Source organism: Xenopus tropicalis, chromosome 2, assembly GCF_000004195.4.
Source record: "Xenopus tropicalis strain Nigerian chromosome 2, UCB_Xtro_10.0, whole genome shotgun sequence".
Classification (NCBI taxonomy): domain Eukaryota; kingdom Metazoa; phylum Chordata; class Amphibia; order Anura; family Pipidae; genus Xenopus; species Xenopus tropicalis.
In genome coordinates, this window is record NC_030678.2 from 122661345 (window position 1) to 122681697 (window position 20353).

General features: G+C 37.8%; 1 protein-coding gene across 1 annotated transcript in view; it reads left to right on the top strand.

Moving 5' to 3' along the window:
* Positions 1–61: 61 nt before the first annotated feature.
* tgds (TDP-glucose 4,6-dehydratase) overlaps positions 62–20353 on the top strand; it is a 30771-nt gene continuing 10479 nt past the window's right edge. The window contains exons 1-8 of the mRNA XM_002939281.5: positions 62–277; positions 10680–10746; positions 12166–12234; positions 14977–15067; positions 15930–16072; positions 16674–16772; positions 17717–17776; positions 19340–19383. Of these exons, the coding sequence (XP_002939327.3) occupies positions 201–277; positions 10680–10746; positions 12166–12234; positions 14977–15067; positions 15930–16072; positions 16674–16772; positions 17717–17776; positions 19340–19383 (650 nt within the window). The 5' untranslated portion in view covers positions 62–200. The remainder of the gene's footprint in view (positions 278–10679; positions 10747–12165; positions 12235–14976; positions 15068–15929; positions 16073–16673; positions 16773–17716; positions 17777–19339; positions 19384–20353) is intronic.

The window sequence follows — 20353 nt, forward strand, 5'->3', positions numbered from 1 at the left end:
AGCCCGTCCTGTGCTGTCGTAGTAAGTTGTGACAGCTGATTTTGTGCGCTCCTCTAATGAAGGAAGAAAGAGTAGATTGGCAAGTTAGGGTCTGTCTTATGGACGGGACGTGGCAGGGTGTTTATTCGCGGATGAGTCGCCAAACACCGACTCTTTAGCTTATTTGTAGCCGGTTTGACTGTGACTCTTTCCCTGCTACTATGAATGGGATGGTACGGTCGGAGCGGCCCGCGGGCTTCAGCAAGAGGATCCTGGTAACCGGAGGGGCGGGCTTCATGTACGTAAGCATTAGCGTCAGTCGCAGGCCAATGTTAGTACGAACTCTGTATAAAGGGAACATTTCCACTTCAGCCTGTCATTCTCTTACTATGCCAACCAATAGTTCGTAACATATACTTTTAAGGGCAACTGAAGCCTATTTGTATTCCATCTGTAGGCTGGTATTTTATCCATAATGAGGGGCAACCTACTTGTGGCATACAACTACCGTGCTATATCCCCTAGACAGGGCCACCATCAGAAACCTAGGGGCCCCCCTAAGTATATATTTTGATTTGGGGGAGTTTATATGTAAGGTTCACTGAAAGTAATTTACTTTGTTTGCATAAATTATGTAATACAGGTATCCCTTATCTGGAAACCCGTTATCCAGAAAGTCCCGAATTATGGAAAGGCCATCTCCCATAGTCTCCATTATAAGCAAATAATTCTAATTTTTAAAAATGGTTTCCTTTTTCCCTGTAATACGAAAACAGTACCTTGTACTTGATCCCAACTACAATATAATTAGTCCTATTGGATGCAAACCAATCCTATTGGGTTGATTCAATATTTAAATGATTTTTAGCAGACTTAAGTTATGGAGATCCAAATTACAGAAAGATCCCTTATCCGGAAAACCACAGGTCTCGAGCATTCTGGACAATAAGCAGTCAAAATAAATAGTTAAAATGAATAATTAATGTGCTAATAAGTCAGTTCATTGGGGCAGTGGAATTTAAGCTTTTTAATTAAGCTTTTAATTCATTGGTGGTCAGTGGAGTTTGCTGCTGTCAAGCTACTCTGCCCTGTCTTTAGCTTGATAAGCAACTTACGTAAGTTTCTAGGCAGTTTTTGCAGAATTTACCGTATATACTCGAGTATAAGCCAATCCGAATATAAGCCGAGGTACCTAATTTTACCTAACAAAACTGGAAAAACGTATCTGATCTCCATTTTGGAATTTCAGCAGGTATCTTGTTGCTAGGGTCCAAATAATCCTAGCAACCAGGCAGTAGTTTGAATGAGAGATTGAATATGAATAGGAGAAGGCCTGGCTAGAAAGATAAGTAATAATATAAATCAAATTGCAGCCTCACAAAGCAATATTTTTTTTGGCTTCTGGGGTCATTAACCCCCATTTGTAAGCTGGAAACAGTCAGAAGAAGAAATAAAATAATACAAAAACTATAGAAAAAGGAAGACCAGTTAAAAAGAAAGAATTGGCCATATGCAACATACTAAAGTTAACTTCAGGGTAAACTACTCCTTTTACATTTCTGATGATTACTTCTCTTGCTTTTGAGAGTACATAATATTGTATAACAGAGTATGCTGTAATTTTGCATATTTGTGCTGCTGCCTGTGCAAAAATGTTCTGTTTGTAATGTCTACCAATGTCTGCATAGTTTGGTGTGAGTGACTACTGGCTGAATATATAGACGGCTGGTTGTTTATCAATGGCAAAGAGGGGCTAAAGTAGGGAACCCCAAAATATTGCCCTTAGCAAATTTTTCATAAACATAGGTTTTCTGCAATATTTTATTAGTCTACAGTAGTTGGACATTAAATAAGCCAAATCATATGAATGTGAACAAATATGTTACATAGTTACATAGTTACATAGTTACATAGGGTTGAAAAAAGACCATTGTCCATCAAGTTCAACCCATCCGAGTAAACCCAGCACACAACCTATACTAACCAATCTATACACTCACATACATAAACTATATATATACAACCAGTAATACTAACTGTAGATATTAGTATCACAATAGCCTTGGATATTCTGCTTGTTCAAAAACTCATCCAGGCCCCTCTTAAAGGCATTAACAGAGTCTGCCATTACCACATCACTAGGAAGGGCATTCCACAGCCTCACTGCCCTCACCGTGAAAAACCACCTACGCTGCTTCAAATGGAAGCTCTGTTCCTCTAATCTATAGGGGTGACCTCTGGTGCGCTGATTGTTTTTATGGGAAAAAAGAACATCCCCCAACTGCCTATAATCCCCTCTAATGTACTTGTACAGAGTAATCATGTCCCCTCGCAAGCGCCTCTTTTCCAGAGAAAACAACCCCAACCTCGACAGTCTAACCTCATAGCTTAAATCTTCCATCCCCTTTACCAGTTTAGTTGCACGTCTCTGCACTCTCTCCAGCTCATTAATATCCTTCTTAAGGACTGGAGCCCAAAACTGCACCACATACTCAAGGTGAGGCCTTACCAGGGACCTATAAAGCGGCAAAAATATGTTTTCATCCCTTGAGTCAATGCCCTTTTTTATACAAGACAGCACTTTATTTGCTGTAGTAGCCACAGAATGACACTGCCTGGAATTAGACAACTTGTGATCTACAAAAACCCCTAGATCCTTCTCCATTAAGGATGCCCCCAACACACTACCATTCAGTAGATAGTTTGCGTTTATATTATTCCTACCAAAGTGCATAACTTTGCACTTGTCAACATTGAACCTCATTTTCCAGTTTGCTGCCCAGTTTTCCAATTTTGTCAAATCGCTCTGCAAAGCGGCAGCATCCTGCATGGAACTTATAGTTTTGCACAATTTAGTGTCATCAGCAAAAATAGAAACAGTACTGTCTATGCCCACCTCCAGGTCATTAATAAACAAGTTAAAAAGCAAAGGCCCAAGGACTGACCCCTGCGGTACTCCACTAACCACACTGGCCCAATTAGAAAATGTTCCATTTACCACCACTCTTTGTACTCTATCCTTCAGCCAGTTTTCTATCCAATTACAAATATTATGTTCTAGGCCAATATTCCTCAATTTGATCATTAACCTTCTGTGCGGTACTGTATCAAACGCTTTAGCAAAATCTAAGTAGATGACATCAACTGCCATTCCAGCATCAAGGTTCCTGCTCACCTCCTCATAAAAGGCAACTAAATTAGTCTGGCAAGATCTGTTACGCATAAAACCATGCTGGCACAAACTAATAGTATTGTGAACTGCAATGTATTCAACTATCCTATCCCTTATTACCCCTTCCAGAAGCTTTCCTACTACTGATGTCAGACTAACAGGCCTATAGTTTTCAGGCTGAGAACGAGATCCCTTTTTAAATAACGGCACCACATTAGCAATCCGCCAGTCTCTCGGCACCATGCCAAACCTCAACGAATCCTGAAAAATTATGTGAAGAGGCTTGGCAATCACAGCGCTCAGCTCATTTAATACCCTGGGATGAATCCCATCCGGTCCTGGACCTTTGTTTACCTTTACATGTTCAAGTCTCTTTTGAATTTCCTCCTGAGTGACCCATGCGCCAGTAGCTAAATTACTAGCACTGGGTATATTAAAAGGGAAGCCTTCATTATCTGGCTCCTCAGATGTATAGACAGATGAAAAATAAGAGTTCAAAATTTCAGCTTTTTCCCCGTTCTCATCAACCAACGTACCCCCCCGTGATAATAAAGTTCCCACCCCTTCTTGCTTAATTTTTTTACTATTCACATAATTAAAAAATAATTTTGGATTCTTTTTACTCCTAGCTGCAATATCCCTTTCCATCTCTATTTTAGCTTGCCTGATAGCTTTTTTGCATGCTTTATTTGCTTCCTTGTACCTGATGAAAGTTTCCGCTGTCCCAGCTAACTTGAATGCTTTAAAAGCACGTTTTTTATTACCAACCTCGACCTTAACTCTTTTATTCAGCCATAAGGGTTTTGCTTTGCGATGCCTCTCCTTGCTTACAAGGGGAATATACTGTTGTGTATACCTGCAAAGCAATGTTTTAAAGATGTTCCATTTTCCTTCTGTGTCTAACCCCATGAAAAGCCTTTCCCAGTTGACACATTGCAGAGATGCCCTTAAACTGGCAAAGTCTGCACGTCTAAAATTGAGCGTTTTAGTTACTCCCTTATAGAGCTGTCTCTGTAGCATTATCTCAAAGGAGACCATGTTGTGATCACTGTTCCCCAAATGCTCACCCACACAAATGTTAGAGATAAGTTCAGTATTATTAGATATTACCAGGTCCAAAATAGACTCATTCCGAGTAGGTTCTTGAACCACCTGAAATAAAAAGTTGTCATTTAGCATATTTACAAACCTACTAGCTTTTTCTGACTTAGCCACCCCATTACTCCAGTCAATGTCCGGATAATTAAAGTCCCCCATAATAACAACTTGACCCAATTTTGAAGCCTCCTCCATTTGCAAAAGTAGCTGGGCCTCATCCCCCTCATCTATACGGGGTGGTTTATAGCATACACCAATGATCATTTTCTTTGTGACCTTCAGCCCTACTGAAATTTCTACCCAAAGAGATTCAACGTTTTCATTGGTAATGTCTTTATTACATGGCTTTAAATCTGACTTTACATAAAGACAAACCCCTCCACCCTTTTTAATCCCTCTGTCCCTCCTAAAAAGCGTATACCCATTTAAATTCACTGCCCAGTCGCATTTTTCATCCCACCAGGTCTCAGTGATACCAATTAAGTCATAATTTTCAATACATGCAATAGCCTGCAGCTCCCCTATTTTTCCCGACAAGCTACGCGCATTAGCCAGCATGCAGCGGAGATTACTACTTCTTCCTCTACAGCTTACATTAGCTAAAGGACAGTTAGAGCTAAGGTGAAAATTAGTCTGTTTCCCTTGTAACAATGGAAGCTCCTTATCTGATAAACTATATGCCCCCCTCACTCCTCCCCCACAACCCTTTACTGGTCCCACTGCCCCATCTACACTAGCTCTCCCATAAGAATCTAGCTTACCAACCCCCCCCTTGTCTAGTTTAAACACTCCTCCAGCCTCTTAACCATTCTCTCCCCTAGCACAGTAGACCCCCTTCCATTGAGGTGCAATCCGTCAGGGCTGTATAGATTGTACCCCAAAGAAAAGTCAGCCCAGTGCTCTAGGAACCCAAACCCTTCCTTCCTACACCAAGACTTTAGCCACGCATTTAGCTCCCTAAGCTCCCGCTGTCTCCCTAAACTAGCACGCGGCACCGGCAAAATTTCCGAAAAAATTACATTGGAGGACCTTTGCTTAATTTTAGAGCCTAGATCCCTGAACTCACTCTTTAAGGTCCCCCACCTACCGTTCATTTTGTCGTTAGTACCGATATGTACCAAGACAGCCGGGTCATGCCCAGCCCCTCCCAATAATGTGTCGACCCGATCAACCACATGCCGAACCCTGGCACCAGGAAGACAGCAAACTGTCCGGTTGAAGCGATCCGCTCGACAGATTACCCTGTCCACTTTCCTAATGATTGAATCCCCTATAACCACCATCTGTTTAGGCCTAGCTCTGCTCTCCTCCCCACCACTACTAGAGAAACTGGTCTCCCGGCTGTTAGAGAGATCAGCCTCATCAAGAACCGCCAGTCCAGAGTTCACACTCCCATCTTCTTCACACAATCTGGCAAATCTGTTGGGATGCGCAAACCCTGGAGCAGCCTCCCTTTTTCTTTTCCCCACACTCGATTTTCTAACTGTCACCCAGCTTACTGCCCTATCATCCTTTCCTTGCTCCCCTCCCCCCATACTATCTGACCCCGCTAGTTCTTGTTCAGTTAGCAAGAGACTTCTTTCAAGATTGTCAATAGAACGCAGTGTTGCAACTTGTTCCTCTAGTGCTCTAACGCGAGCCTCTAAAGTGGCACGCGAGCCTCTAAAGTGGCACGCGAGCCTCTAAAGTGGCACGCTTTACATTTTGTAAGTACCCTTCATTCCTCTCGGCTTGTAAATTAAACATATATAATTCATTTTGGTGAGCAGGTGTCTTAAGGTTAGATTATCTAAAAACATCTAATTACTGTAAGATAAGTACTAGGGGAAAAAAATCAACCAGGGTTTGTACAGTACATAATGATACAAAAAATTCTCACTGTTAGTAGTTTACCTCCATCTAGTGGAGAAAAGCATAACAGCAGTAGTTCCATTCCCCAAATGCTACTTCATAAAATAAATACCATACCAATATTTAAACAGATATTATTTAACCATTCATAAGCAAGAGTATATGTCAAATGCTTCCATATAGTGTGCTCCCACAATTTTATTTTTGCGGCATAGTGAACTAAAAGAATCTGTCTCTCTCTCCCTATTATAGACCCCTATCCCCTATCCCACATTTGGTTTTTCACTAAAAAAAAAATCCTGCTGTTGCTGGTCTTTTTGTGGATTCAATGTTTTTTTTACCATGCACGAGTGCTACCTTATGGAGATATACTGTATATAGGCCTACAATTACAAAGCAGTTTTAATAAGTGTTGTTTCCTGCAATTCGTCAATGCAAGGATACTGAAATTTACTAAAGGTTGGCATCACACCTATTATAGAACACATGAAAGCCAAACATTAATAAAGTCAAAGTGAATACAGTACACCATTGTTAAAGATTAGAGCACCACATATAAAATCCCTCCTCTATGAGAAGAGCAGCGTTAGGACCAACATTAAACAAATACTAATTGAAAATATTTGCCCATCTATTATTATTTGCTCATCTATATTAGGAAAACAATTTAGGGCAAACAGTTAGAGAAAAAGATGTATAATAGTCTCAGTTACTATATACTATAGCAGCTACTTAATTAAGAGAATTAATGTTATCATACTTTGACACATGAGTGCCTATGAGTAAGTGCGCACGAACACAGGCGTTTAGCTTTTTATATGAATCAATAAAGGACCTGCTTTTAAAGACCCTTCGAGTCCGGAGCGTTTGGTGTTCATTTTCGTTTATACTTTGACACAGTCAATTGATGTAACAGACCCTAGGAGGTGCATTGAGCATATGAGATCCCGTACAGTATTTTAGATCTCTTGTCCCATCCAAATCTGCCCAGTCCTATTAGCAAGGCATGGAATGTACAATCACTTTAGTAACCTTGGCAATCACCCAGATTTAGAAATATGAGCCCTGAATAGAGCTGGGCGGTATGACCAAAAATTTATATCACGGTATTTTTCAAAATTATATCTGTGTCACGGTATTTGACTGTATTTTTTTTTTCCATGCATGATTAGGTGTTAACCCCATTTCCTAATAAATTAGAGAATAATTACTGCAGTATTGAAAATCAGAGTCAGGCAAGCGAAGGATCGGCAACAGAAAGTCGTAAGGTAAATCAGGCAGGCTTAGTTTCCCAGGCAAGGCCGCAGACAACATAGCACAGGAGGAGGCGTTTGATAGCTTTAAATATCCCCCACGCGCCGTCAGCGCACCACGGACGTGCACGCTTTGACATGTACGTGCGCTTTGACGCACGCGCACCTGGACGCGCGTGCGCAACGTCCCGCGGACACCGGGACACGCGTGCACACGCAAGGAGGTGCGCGAGACCGGGACGCACGGGTGAGTACCCTGACACCCCGGTATTGCGGTATCTGAAAAATTAATATAGTTTTACAAAAAAAAACACCGGTATTCGGTATTAAACGGTATATCGCCCAGCCCTAGCCCTGAATATTGTTTTCAGTGTCTGGTAGCTTTGACATTGTATATGAGCGAACAGGAGCAAAAACTGTGTGTCAGCTCCAAATTCTATTCTAATACGATGAAAAGTCTGTGAGACAACTCAAACTCGGGTTTAACTTTCCCAACAGCATATCTTTTTTTTTTAATATCATCCTTGCAAGAAATGCTGGAAAAGGGAGAAAAAAACAGGAATTTGTTTTCCCTCAGCTGATTGTTTCCCAGATCTGGTTTTACTCATGACAGTCATGCAAGCAGCTCCATTCCATAATTGCCTAGTAGCTATCTGACTGTGTATGTCTTTTGCTGACTCTCACTCATGGCTTTCTTCCCATAAGGCTAACTTTTAAATTTTGTCTCATTGTTTACTGGCAATAAAGGTGCAAAAGCTAACACTAAAGTGCTCCTCTTATATTTTAAGCATTACATTCCTTTGAATGCTCCCATATGGTAAGTCATTTAAGTCCCAACTTATAAGCTAAACACATCTTTAAATTTATGCTTGGTAAAATACTTTTCTCTGAAACTAGGGTGAAGGTTACTATGTACGCCAGTCTAATCAAATGTCTCTTAGATAATTTAACAGCTTTTTAAAGGAAACATGAACATGTAAATGGAACCATCCTTGTCTAACCTACTTAAATCCATTAGTGCTGAACAGCTTTATGAAGACATAGTGACACAGTTTGACTAACCTAGAATATATCACTGTCCTTTTAAGGAAACTGTCTTGCCTTCTCCACAGGAGGTGCAATCTAAAAGAGCCGGATGTTTTGTGAAAGCAAGTATGGATGTTCCATTTATTTAGGTTATAGATTTTTGAGCAGACAGCCCTAATATGTAAACCGGTGTAACTAGTGGCATAACTAGATATTACTGGGCCCCAGAACTTTGAAATTTAACATATTTTACCAAGATATATTGAAATTGCTTATTAATTAGGACCTTACTGGGCCTCTTACACTCCTCTGCAGTTATGCCTATGTAGTGACTAGTACTGCCACAAATATGATGTGGGTCTTTGCCCTGGGTCCATCATTGCTTTGATTCTGTCCTGGCTACAATATCTTGGTGTGAAAAGGAATAACAACATAGAATTATTTAGGGAGCTGATATTCGCTCTTAAAAGACAGCCCGAGCAATGCTAACGTATAATTCCCCATTGCATGCACGTCATCTCAAAATACATCCAAACGCGGTGCAACAGATACTTGCAGTCCATTATACCTAAACTTATATGGATTGTCTATGACCACAAGTGTAGTTTTGGCTGCAAGTTACCAAGATTTTTACCCCCAGTACATCTTTTTTGCAGGGCGATAATTTCTGTGTAATTACAGACATGAGGGTAAGATGAGCTGATGTGCACTTTAGAGCAAATGGACTGCTGTTGGTGCTGAAAATCGGCATTGTTGGCATGTTATAAAAAATTGTCTACATGTGATGTTTAGGTGCATGTGTTCTGCATCTATTGATGCTGCCTGTGGAAAGCATTGAGCTACAACCACATTTGAGAGTTCCCTTGTGTCCACTGTTGCTAGGAAAATAGAAAGTATATATAATGAATGACCCACACTAAAGCTGGCAACACGCTAAAAGATCTGCATGTTTGGTGAAGTCGCAGATCTTTCCTCAATATTCTTACCTTGAGGTGGACACTATTGATCACACTGATCAGCATTTTTAGCAGTAGCTCTGAGTACTGCCACCTACCTGAATCAATAATAGTAAGTTCCTCTAGTAGCATACCAGTATCCTTGATCTTACCAGGCTTCCCCCACAAAAATGTTCAAGGGTCCGCTCACTTAACTGTAGGCCAAATTTGAAGTCTAAAGTGGCTGAGGAGGGGGTACTACAATTTCACAGAGCCCGGGATCCTCCCTACAGACGTGATGCACAATGTATCTACGGTCCCTCCTTGTGTCACCACCATAATTTTTTTTTTTTTTTTTAAACTCAAAAGCTACTTAAAAACAAATTAAGAGCATACAGTGCAAACTATTCTGAACACAGTTTAGAAGATTTCTAAAATTTCCCCTAAGCCAGTGGCAGATTAATCATATGTGTGGCCCCTAGGCTACACTTTTTTAAAGCCCCCCCCTTCCGTTGTGTGCAAGCTCCCTTGTTGGGTTCGGTATGCAATGGTGACATCACTGGTGTGCGCTGAACCCAACACATGACAGAGAGAGCTAAGGCCTTGGGCACGCACATGCTGGCCAGCACAAATAAAAAGTAAGATAGATACGGAAGAGTAGAGCTGAAAAATAATTTAGAAAAGATAAATGGGCCCCTAGGATATAGCCTAGGTATGCCTAATGGTTAATCCGCCCCTGTCCTCAGCCTTTGGATTCAAATAGTGCAAACTTTTTGTAAGAAAGGACTTTTCCTTTTGGATAAATGCTGGCTTTGTAACAATCATGTTCTTTCGTCATCCTTTTTTTGCTTGGTCATGTGAGGGTCTTGTGTGTGTTCAAGTAAAGACATTTCCTGGCATGTGAAAGTATTGGAGCATTTTTGAATTTTTCTCTGATGTTTATCAGTACAGTCCAACAAAATCTCTATCCTTAGGGGCATATATTATGTTTTTCAGGACTTGGTGTATTTTATTTAATGTTACATACAAGCTGGAATCCATGCAATCTCTTTTACTTTCCGCTTTATTTGAATATTATTTATTTTTGCCACATGCTAAATTACAAAAAAACCCCAAAACACTTATCCAGAACACACAAGACTTTAAGTATTTCAAATAATAAATCCCATAACTGTGTTTAGAGTGCACACACTAATATGTGATTGTCACATGAGTTGACAAAAGTACAGAGCCACAATTATTTGCCAATATGAGATTGTCCTAGCTTACAGAGTATGCAACAGTTTGACATTGCGCATACAAAATTAATTTTATAATATAAACGAAAATAACATTTATAAGACTTATTTATTTGTTTCTTTTTAGAGCATCTCACATGATAATATCCCTGGTTGAAAACTACCCTGACTATCTTATTATTAACCTTGATAAGGTAAGAATTATATTTAATCAAAGAGCAGAGATGTCAATTTTAAAATGGAATGTGTCATTTAAGATGGTCTTCTTCAAACAGGTCATGTCTAAACTGGTAAATGCAGGTATGGGATCTGTAATGCTCAAATTATGAGGCCATTTCCCATTCAAGTCCATTTTGCACCAATAATTCTAATTTTTAAAATTGATTTCCCTTTTCTCTGTAAAAATAAAACCATATCTTGTACTTGATCCTAACTAAGCTGCACGAATCAATATTGGAGGCAAAACAATCCTATTTGGTTAATTTAATGTTAAATGATTTTTAGCAGACTATCTGGTATAGCGATCTAAATTAAGAAAGGATCCCTTATCCAGAAAACCCAAGCATTCAGGATAGTTGGTCCCATACCTTTATACCATTTGAGCAGAAGAAATTCAAACTTTTCTCTATATGTTTTTACTCAAAAGACTGCCCAGCAAATCAGAATGGTATTTGAGTGCTCAAACAGGTAAACGCATTCTGATGAATTTACAGAACTCTCAGATCTGCTGCAGATGTCAATAAAAACTTTTCTGCTTCCATATTACACACAGCATCAAGTTTCCTTCCAGTTATTGGGTTATAGCTGTCTGTCTTTGGGGAAACAAAAAGAACAAAATGGATACCTTTATTATCAGTTAACCTTTTTAAAAATCTTATTTCCTTTTGTATACACTGTTAAACAGCCATGTGCAGTTCTCAAACAGTCAATTTTTTTTTAAATTATTTACTTCAAAATTCCTTTGGATTTGTTATAGGTTTTCTGTGTTGTCCACAAAAGAGGAATTTCAGGCGATAACTCCTTTTAGATTAAGACCCATGTACAGAATTATGTTATATATTAATTCAAATTTTTTGAAGATTGGGAAGATAGTACAGTAGCTAACTTACTTATGCTGAAGCGTGGCATTCATGTGGCCTGGTATGTGACTTGATAAAATCGTTTCAGTAGGAAATCTAGATTCATTTTATTGTGAGACTTTAAAAGCAAAGGTCAAGTGTTAACTCTTCTCAAGATTTAACTACAGAAACATCACCTAAAAAGTAATTAAATATAATGTACTGTTGCCCTGCATTGGTAAAACTGATGTGTTTGCTTCAGAAACACTACTATAGTTTATACAAACAAAATTACTGCGTTGGCATGGGGTAGCCATGGCAGTATCTGCTGCTTCTTTTTTATATAACTTATTAAAAGTCTCCTTTGTTCTCACCTAAGCTCCTCATATTCACATGGATTGTCCAGTGATTTTCTATTCTATATCCAAGATAAAATATTGTACAGGTATGGGATTCGTCATCTGGAAACCAGTTGTCCTGAATGCTCCTCCAGACATATAGGCAAGGTGTCAACATAAAACAAAGTAATTGTTCTCTTCTTTTTCCTCCCTTTAGCTTGATTATTGTGCCAGTTTGAAGAATCTGGAATCTATCTCCAGTCATCCAAACTATAAGTTCATACAGGTATGTTATGTGACAGCACCAAAATCTCTCTATATAAAGACAGAAAAATACACACTAAACCTGTATCAGGCTGACAAATGACATGTGCTGTACAAAATGACAAGTGCACAGGGACATAGATAAGTACAAAGGCATAGCACAGGCCCCCATTGTTAGGGAGCTAATAATTTTATTGTTATTATACATGCCTTACTTTTAAGCCATTTTTGTAAAAAAAATTGTCCAATGCTCTTACAACGCAAGGCTAAGCCATATCATTACTTGCAGATGTTTGGCCAGGCTTTGAGGTGGTGCAAAAGCCAAATAGTTTGGGCCACTAATTTAAACTGTTTCTCCAGCTTAACACTGCCTTCAGCAACAAATATGGGAACTCAGGGTTCTATTTATTATGCTTTGTAAAAAAAAACAAAACAGCTTCACTGTGTAAAAATGGTGTAATTTTGTGTTTTTTCTTCCAACGAAACTTACGTAATATAATGGCGTTTAAACATTGAAATTTGTCACTCATTTTACATAGCTTTTTACACCACTTTTTCTGCGAATTTCGTATTACAAAGGCTATTAAATAGGCCCCTTACTATTGCAGTAGCTAACCTATGATTTCACTGCTTCTAAATTGACAGACCTTGAGTTTAGACATCTCCTTTGTCAGTGTGCGCGAATGCTATTCTAACATTTTGTCTTAAGTGCAATCATCTTTTTTTACTTTAAAAAATTGACCTATTTTATCCTTTGAGTTGAGGGCTGTGTCCTTTACTTTATTTCAGTGCATAACTAGAGAATCAAGAGGGAGCTGGCATAGAAGAGAGAGTAAAGGTTAAAGAGACAACAGAATTCAGTTGTAGTGGTTGATTTATCAACGTTTAAATTTGAACTTTTTCAGAGATTTTTTTTTGCACAGAAACTCCCAAAATCTGAATTATGGTTATCATGTTTAATATTTTTAAGTGCAAAAAAATGTGAAAAAATCAAATCTAAAAGTTTGGCATCTAAAAGCTTGCAGTTGTGCAGCCAGCCCTGCTGACTTTTTCCATATGATCTGGGCATGTCCCCATATCGCTAAGTTCTGGTCAGCAGTCACTAAATAACTTAGCCTTCCCTACTGTGACTGCTCCCGAAACTTGCTTACTAGGAGTCCTAGACAGAATAATTGCTCAAAAAAACTCCCGGATACGCTACAGAATACTCCTGTTCTATGCAAAAGAAACAGTCGCAATGCATTGGATGGGCTCTACCCTGCCCACCATTACAGCCTGGAAGAATCTAATGAATGCGGTAGCTCCTCTGTATAAACTCACATACGAGACTAGAGGCGCACCTGATAAATTTGACAAAGTTTGGGGCCCTTGGTGTGACCTAGAGGGAAACTGATCGATCCTGCTCCTAGCTGCATAGTAAGATAGACCTGGAAAAGAAAGTCCAATACATTTTCCTCATTGCACTGTAAAATGTGTTATTTTATGTTTTTGTTTGTATGAAAATTAATAAAATGCACCTTTCAAAAGCTTGCAGTACATGAAGTCAGTGGGAGTTTTTTTTTTAATTGTTTGAGATATTGTAGACCCATTGAAATTGACAAGTAACATGCAAATCGATTAATTTTAGTTTTTTCACTATTAAATTTGATTGAGTTTTTTATATTCATATTTTTTAATAAATAAGCAAATCTTCAAGTTTGGTAAAATTTCAGGTTTATTTTCATTAAAGAAAAATATATAAGTGATAAATAAGCCTCATAGAGTATCTATGTCACAGCTACTTTGTATCTTAAATAACTAAATGGGCTTGAACATGTTTTGGGCATGTGTTTTTTGGCCCACTAATAACCCCGGGCACTGCCACAACAATAATATTCTTTGAAAACTAAACTTGTATGCACAAGTCATTCTTTGTAATACAGAAAAACCAAGTAGTCCATTAAGACAAGGCATTTTCCTGTGTGGCTTACTTGCATTTCTGCTGAGACCTAAGTGGACTCCTTGTTCTACATAAATGCCTGTCTATTTGCCAGTAATATTTGCAGACACATGCAAACATAATTGTAATTTTAGTAGGGATGTTTTAGAAAGGTGAGGCTGGCTACTAAACCTAAGTGAGGGCTTTGTGTATAAAGGCTGAGAACCCCCAACATTAGCATTGACATAGGTTACAGTATGGCTTGCTGTTTCCAAAATATTTGGAACTGAAAAAGTTCTGGTAGAACATGCATTTTTTTGTAATTATTACTTATTTACAGACTAGTAAATGATTTTATTTATAATTCAGTTAGTATCTCTCTTGTTATGTGTTTGGAGTAAAGAAAAAGACCCTGAAATAAAAAATTTTGCTTATTCAAAAGTGTCTTCCACAGTAGCGCCTGTAAAATTATACACATTTATTTTATGTGTAGCCATACATACATACAATTTTACTTTTAAAGTAGTATACGCTTGAACTATTACTGAATTTGTCCTTCTGGCATCAATTCGTTATACCAGGCTGAGGTGGTGTAAAATATCAGTGAAAATTTAGGCATTACTCTGGTGTAAAAAAAACCTTGAAAACAGATGTAAGATCCCGCACTGCTTGCTTAGCCATACAGGAGTACAGTAAGCCTTTCAGACTTGTCAGCCATGTGGTACGGGACTTGGTTTCCAATCCAAAAGGGAATATAAAATAGGCCAGGAATAATATAACTAAATATAATATAGAATATATTTAAAAGTTATAATGCTTTAATTTCTGTTTTTTTTTTTACCACAGGGTGATATCTGTGACCCTGACTTCATAAAACTTGTTTTTGAAAAAGAAAATCTTAATATCATCTTGCATTTTGCAGCACAGACCCATGTAGGTAAGACTGTATTTTTACTTATTATTTTTTTTAACTTTTTTTCAGTTATATAAAGTAATAAAAGCATGATTGTTTAGCTTTATCAAAGGTGCTTATTCTCACAGACTGAGGAGGGGAAGTTTACCTGCATGTGAAATTCACTAAGGTCAATAATAGTTTTTATGGGAGCTATGTTGTCGCAGGTTTACAGTATATCCTGCACAAATGCCACTTGAGTGTGGTTTTATTTATAAACAACCTAAATTCTGCAAGATATATTCTAAATAATTAAGTCTTCCAACACACAAGCATTCCTTTGCCCTTCTTTGAACTCTTTCATGTTTTTATTATATTGCTTTTTGCATACCATGGCAAACCCACATCCTATATTCATATACACTTAATAACTTCTGTAAGTGTCATTTATAGGGGATATGTAATGAAGGGTGGAAAGCAGGCTACCTATCTAGTAACCCACAGCAACCAGTCAGCAGATAGTCTATATTTGTCCACTGTTTGAAAGCAAATGTGATTGGTTGCTATGGATTATTATGAGATATACACTGGGCAAACTTTGGACCTTTTATTACATTATCATGTATATGATTATTTTTAAACTTTGTGTTCATATATTATTGATAATATCATCAAGTCTTTTATGTTGAGACATTTTGAAGTAACAGTCACTTAGTTATTGCATTAGTAAGACAATCCTTCCTTCCTTTATTTTAAGGGCAGCAGTTCTGCCTACAGTGTTCAAAATCCTCCATTTCTTAATGCATTGCCATCCAAAGTTTAGATTAATTAAATATAGCTTAGACTCGAGTGTATATTTTCCCTTATATTTTTGTGTAATGAAACTTTGTTTGGGTTTTTGTTCTAGATCTTTCATTTTTGCAGTCCTTTAAATTTGCCTATGTGAACACTTACGGCACAAGCATCCTTTTAAATGCAGCCCATGGAGCTGGAGTTGAAAAGTTTGTGTATATAAGTACAGATGAAGTGTATGGAGGTAGCCTTAATGAAGTAAGAGCTATTTTACTTTATGTAAGAGTTTGAGTGTGCATAATATGTGGTTAGTATTAGTATTTTATGTTTTCTTACCCCAAATTTGTCTCAGAAGCCACCTCTTTTTAACTCAGTGGCTCTTTTTACTATCACAAGTTTTGTCTAGGCAGATCTGTGTCAACTCTATGATTTTAGACAGTTTTGCGCTGTCTTTTGCTTTGTGCAGTTTATGTTTATGCTCTAGCCTTTTATTTCTTTCTTCTTCAGCTTCCTATCCCTGTGCTATTCTGATCTGCTGATAGTTTGATTTATACTGCTTGTCTTTTGCCTTTATGAGGAAGAAAAGAAGAGCAGAGACAAGCACAGATATTGGTGCTAATTATAACTAGAAAAAAACAGAACATGGAAAGAAAGAGAGAAACTACTTATTAGAGAGAGTTCCCTAAAATGGGTGAATTCAGAGTGTGGATTGAAAATAGTTTAAAGGAAGAAACAAACACAAAAATTGTTAGTGGAGGTGGGGGGCCACTTGCCAAGATTACCTAGGGCGCCAGAATTTTAATATTTTCAGTTATGTCTGTCATTCATATTCACTGCTGTATTGTAATATTTCATTTAGGAATTTGATGAATCTTCACCAAAACGGCCAACCAACCCGTATGCCTCATCGAAAGCCGCTGCAGAAAGTTTTGTACTGTCTTTCTGGGAACAACACAAGGTAAGGGCACAGAGACAGCCCAGGATGTATTAGCAAAGGGAGTCGTAGCTGTTGAAAAGGGCACGCGTGCAAATGAAGCATCAAATAGCCATATGTTGCACACTGTGAGGGAATGGTTAATATTGCTGGTATGTATAGACTAAAGTCTACCAAACCACCCTGCTGTTTTCCAGCTGTCGTTTAGTTTTTTCATAATGATAATTGTTCTCCTTAGCTTTTAAAATGTATGATCTGTCCAGCGTTAAATCACAGGAGCAACATTTGTGTTACAGTTATATTAAATGCCATTACCTTTATAACAGATGCTGTTGCATAGAAAACCAGTATACATATGTCTTAATTCAAAGCAGAGTAATGTAAGGCTTTGCAGCATCTACCTTTGTAGATGACTCTATATTGCTCTAAATAACCCATTTGCTCCTCAATTGAAGTCCAGTTGACCTAATGTATTATTAGTATGCGAGTATGGATTCATGTTGAATTCATACACTGCAGTTCATACAGAGCAATATCCAGGTATAATCACATCAGTTCAAAATATGTTGCTGGCACAGGATCAAAATTGGAGATATTAATTTTTCTGTCTTCTTTTCAACCATGGAAACTAACCTCCCATTCATGTGGTTTTTTGTTTGTGGCATTCTGGTACTGCAGAATGTGACTACATAAACTGATATTTATACTGAAAAGGGCAGTGCTACTTTACAGTTCCTAGCTAATTAGCAATATTGTGAATAGTAGGGCTCATTTTCTATGTGCACTTATTTTCTCCACTGACAATTTCTTATACAGAGCCTACAAAACGAGATTAGAAAGTTTGTTAATGAAAAAGTATTTCTTGGACTGTACATAAATCACAGCACTAATAACTATGTACAGTGTATAGTTTACACTTTGAGAACCCTTTGTGTATATAAATGTACTTTCTCTTTTTTTTTTCCAAGTTTCCAGTTGTAATTACCCGAAGTAGCAATGTTTATGGACCACATCAGTATCCAGAGAAGGTAAGTTCCAAATAAACCTAAACTCAGGAAAACTGTTTAATTCAGAAAGGAAACCATCTTTGTAGGCTGACCAGAGGCCACACTTAAAGAGACAGTATAAAAAAAAGAACACAAACTTATGTTGAAATGCATTCTACTTATTCTTTTAATTTTTTAAAAAAATCCATATTTTCTTACAACCACTATTGGAAAACTGGATTTTTTTCTCTGAAGGTCCAACACCCCTTTTGTTTAGAGCTTCTTATACGCCTTTGAACAAACAAACCCCTCTCAAGTCTAATTTACAGCCTTTGAACAGCTTTATTATCAGAGGACTTCTCAAGTGAAACTGGTTTAATTTTCATTTTTTGCCAGAAATAACAAAAAACATAGGCCAGTAGTTGAAAAGTATGTTCAGCATTGAGCTCCTGTTGAAAAGGTTTTTACTGTTGGAGTAATGGCCGCTCCTGCCACGAGGCAAGGCAGTATCTACAAGAGACTGGCAGTATCTACAAGGGCCCTGCTTACCATTTTTGTTACTTTTACAAAGTTATACAAAGTAGTCTGTTTGGCCTCAACCTATTGTTACTATTTGTTACTTATTGTTACTATTTGTTACTTTTCATGAGCTAATTTACTGAAATGCAGTTAACATTGAAGGCTTTTTTCACATGTGACATTTAACCCCCATAGCATTTTAAATATGTTTTTGATGCGTTTAGATTTCTAGGATAAACAACACAAACAATATTTTCTTGTTATTTCCTTTTTTCTTTTTAAGTCTTCATAGCAGCCATGTGAATTGGGTAAACCTTATATCTTTTCAAATCTTTTAGCTGTAAATCTTTTTAACATCACAACGATGGGCTAACATGATCCAAGATTGTGAGCTGCTGTTGACAACTAGGCCTAGTGTTATAGGGCTGCTGAACCCGTCAGTTGGTATGGAAAGTACAGTATGTAAAATACAGGTTTTTTTTAAGGCATATTTTTAGGCTTTAGTTCTTATTTAATGCTGATACCCAAGAGTCATATGTCATTCTTGGCTCTCTTCACACAAGATGTTTAAGTTGCCTGTCAGTGCTTTCAAATATGTGACCTTGATTCACTTTTGTAGTGAAACTTATCAAACCTATCCGTTGCCAAGAAACCCTTGGCAAATGTAAGTGTACATGGAGCTTGCAAATGGATTTGTTACAGTTTTTCTTTGCTTAAATAAAATTAACTCTTTCTCCTGTGTTTCATTGTGCTGTTGAAGCATATCTATCTTTAATGCTGATGCTTGCCTTGTTGAAATGTTGTCCATAAACGGAAAATATTCTTTTGGTGAGGTATCTCTGGGAGGTTAACCTAGCCAGATGCAGAGACATTCTTTGGATATTCAAAGTTTATGGCAGTGCATATAGCACTGGGAGCACTGCCAAGATGGCTCTGCCATGGCTTAGTGTAGAGTAGCCTGGCCAATCCGTTATTCAAAGAACAGTCTTTCTGCCCAGGGAGACTAGTTTAGCAGCTGGGGGTCACAGGGTAGAAATGCCTTTAAACTCTAATTCAAATATATTTACTTGTATTTCTCAATTTTAGGTAATCCCAAAATTCATATCTTTGTTGCAACGCAACCAAAAATGGTAAGTACAGTGACCTTTAACTTAAAATGTTCGTGTGACTGTATTTTATTTTTACTTTGATGTGTCTCTTAAAGCAGAAAATATACTTTGAATATGTTGTTTCACATTTTAAGAGTCCAATGTCAGTGTTGTAATAACTTTGGGAGACAGGTGCCTTGCTCGCTGCACAAATATGAGCATAAATTTAGCTTCAGCCTAGGTTGCCATTAGCTTTCCAAAAACAACCTCAATATATTTACACTGAAAGCAAAAATTCATAAGGGATCATTTACAATTCCTGTGGGCAAAAGTGCAAGAGTGCTTATTCATACAGCACTTCTGCCTGGGTGAATAGCTGTGCTGTGCAGCTCATGCTAGTTAAAAATATCCGCTGTGAGATCTACTGTAGTCAGAAAATCAAGTTAGTTAACAAGGGGGTAAACTAATAATTTAATGTTTGGCATTTATAAGCCCCTTGAACGCTGAAAATCTCTGAACATCAAGCTAAGCATAGGTGGCAGAGAATTCTAAAAGATATACAGTACAGGTATGGGACCTATTATCCAGAATGCTCAGGACCTGCTGTTTTCCAGATAAGGGATCTTTCCATAATTTGGATCTCCATAACTTGTCTGCTAAAAATCATCAAATATTGAATAAACCCAGTAAACTTGTATTGCCTCCAATAAGGATTAATTATATCTTAATTGTGATCAAGTACAGGTACAAGGTACTGTTTTTTATTATTACAAAGAAAAAGCAAATCATTTTTAAAAATTTGAATTATTTGCTTATAATGGAGTCTATGGGAGATGGCCTTTCTGTAATTCTGAACTTTCTGGATAAAGGGTTTCCAAATAAGGGATCCCATACCTGTACTAAAGGCAGAGAGGGTTTGGGGTGAAATATATGGGAATTACAGCAGTTACTGAACTACAACTACTAGAATTATTTGTCTTTATTGGATCTGAGTTACTAGCATTAGGACCTT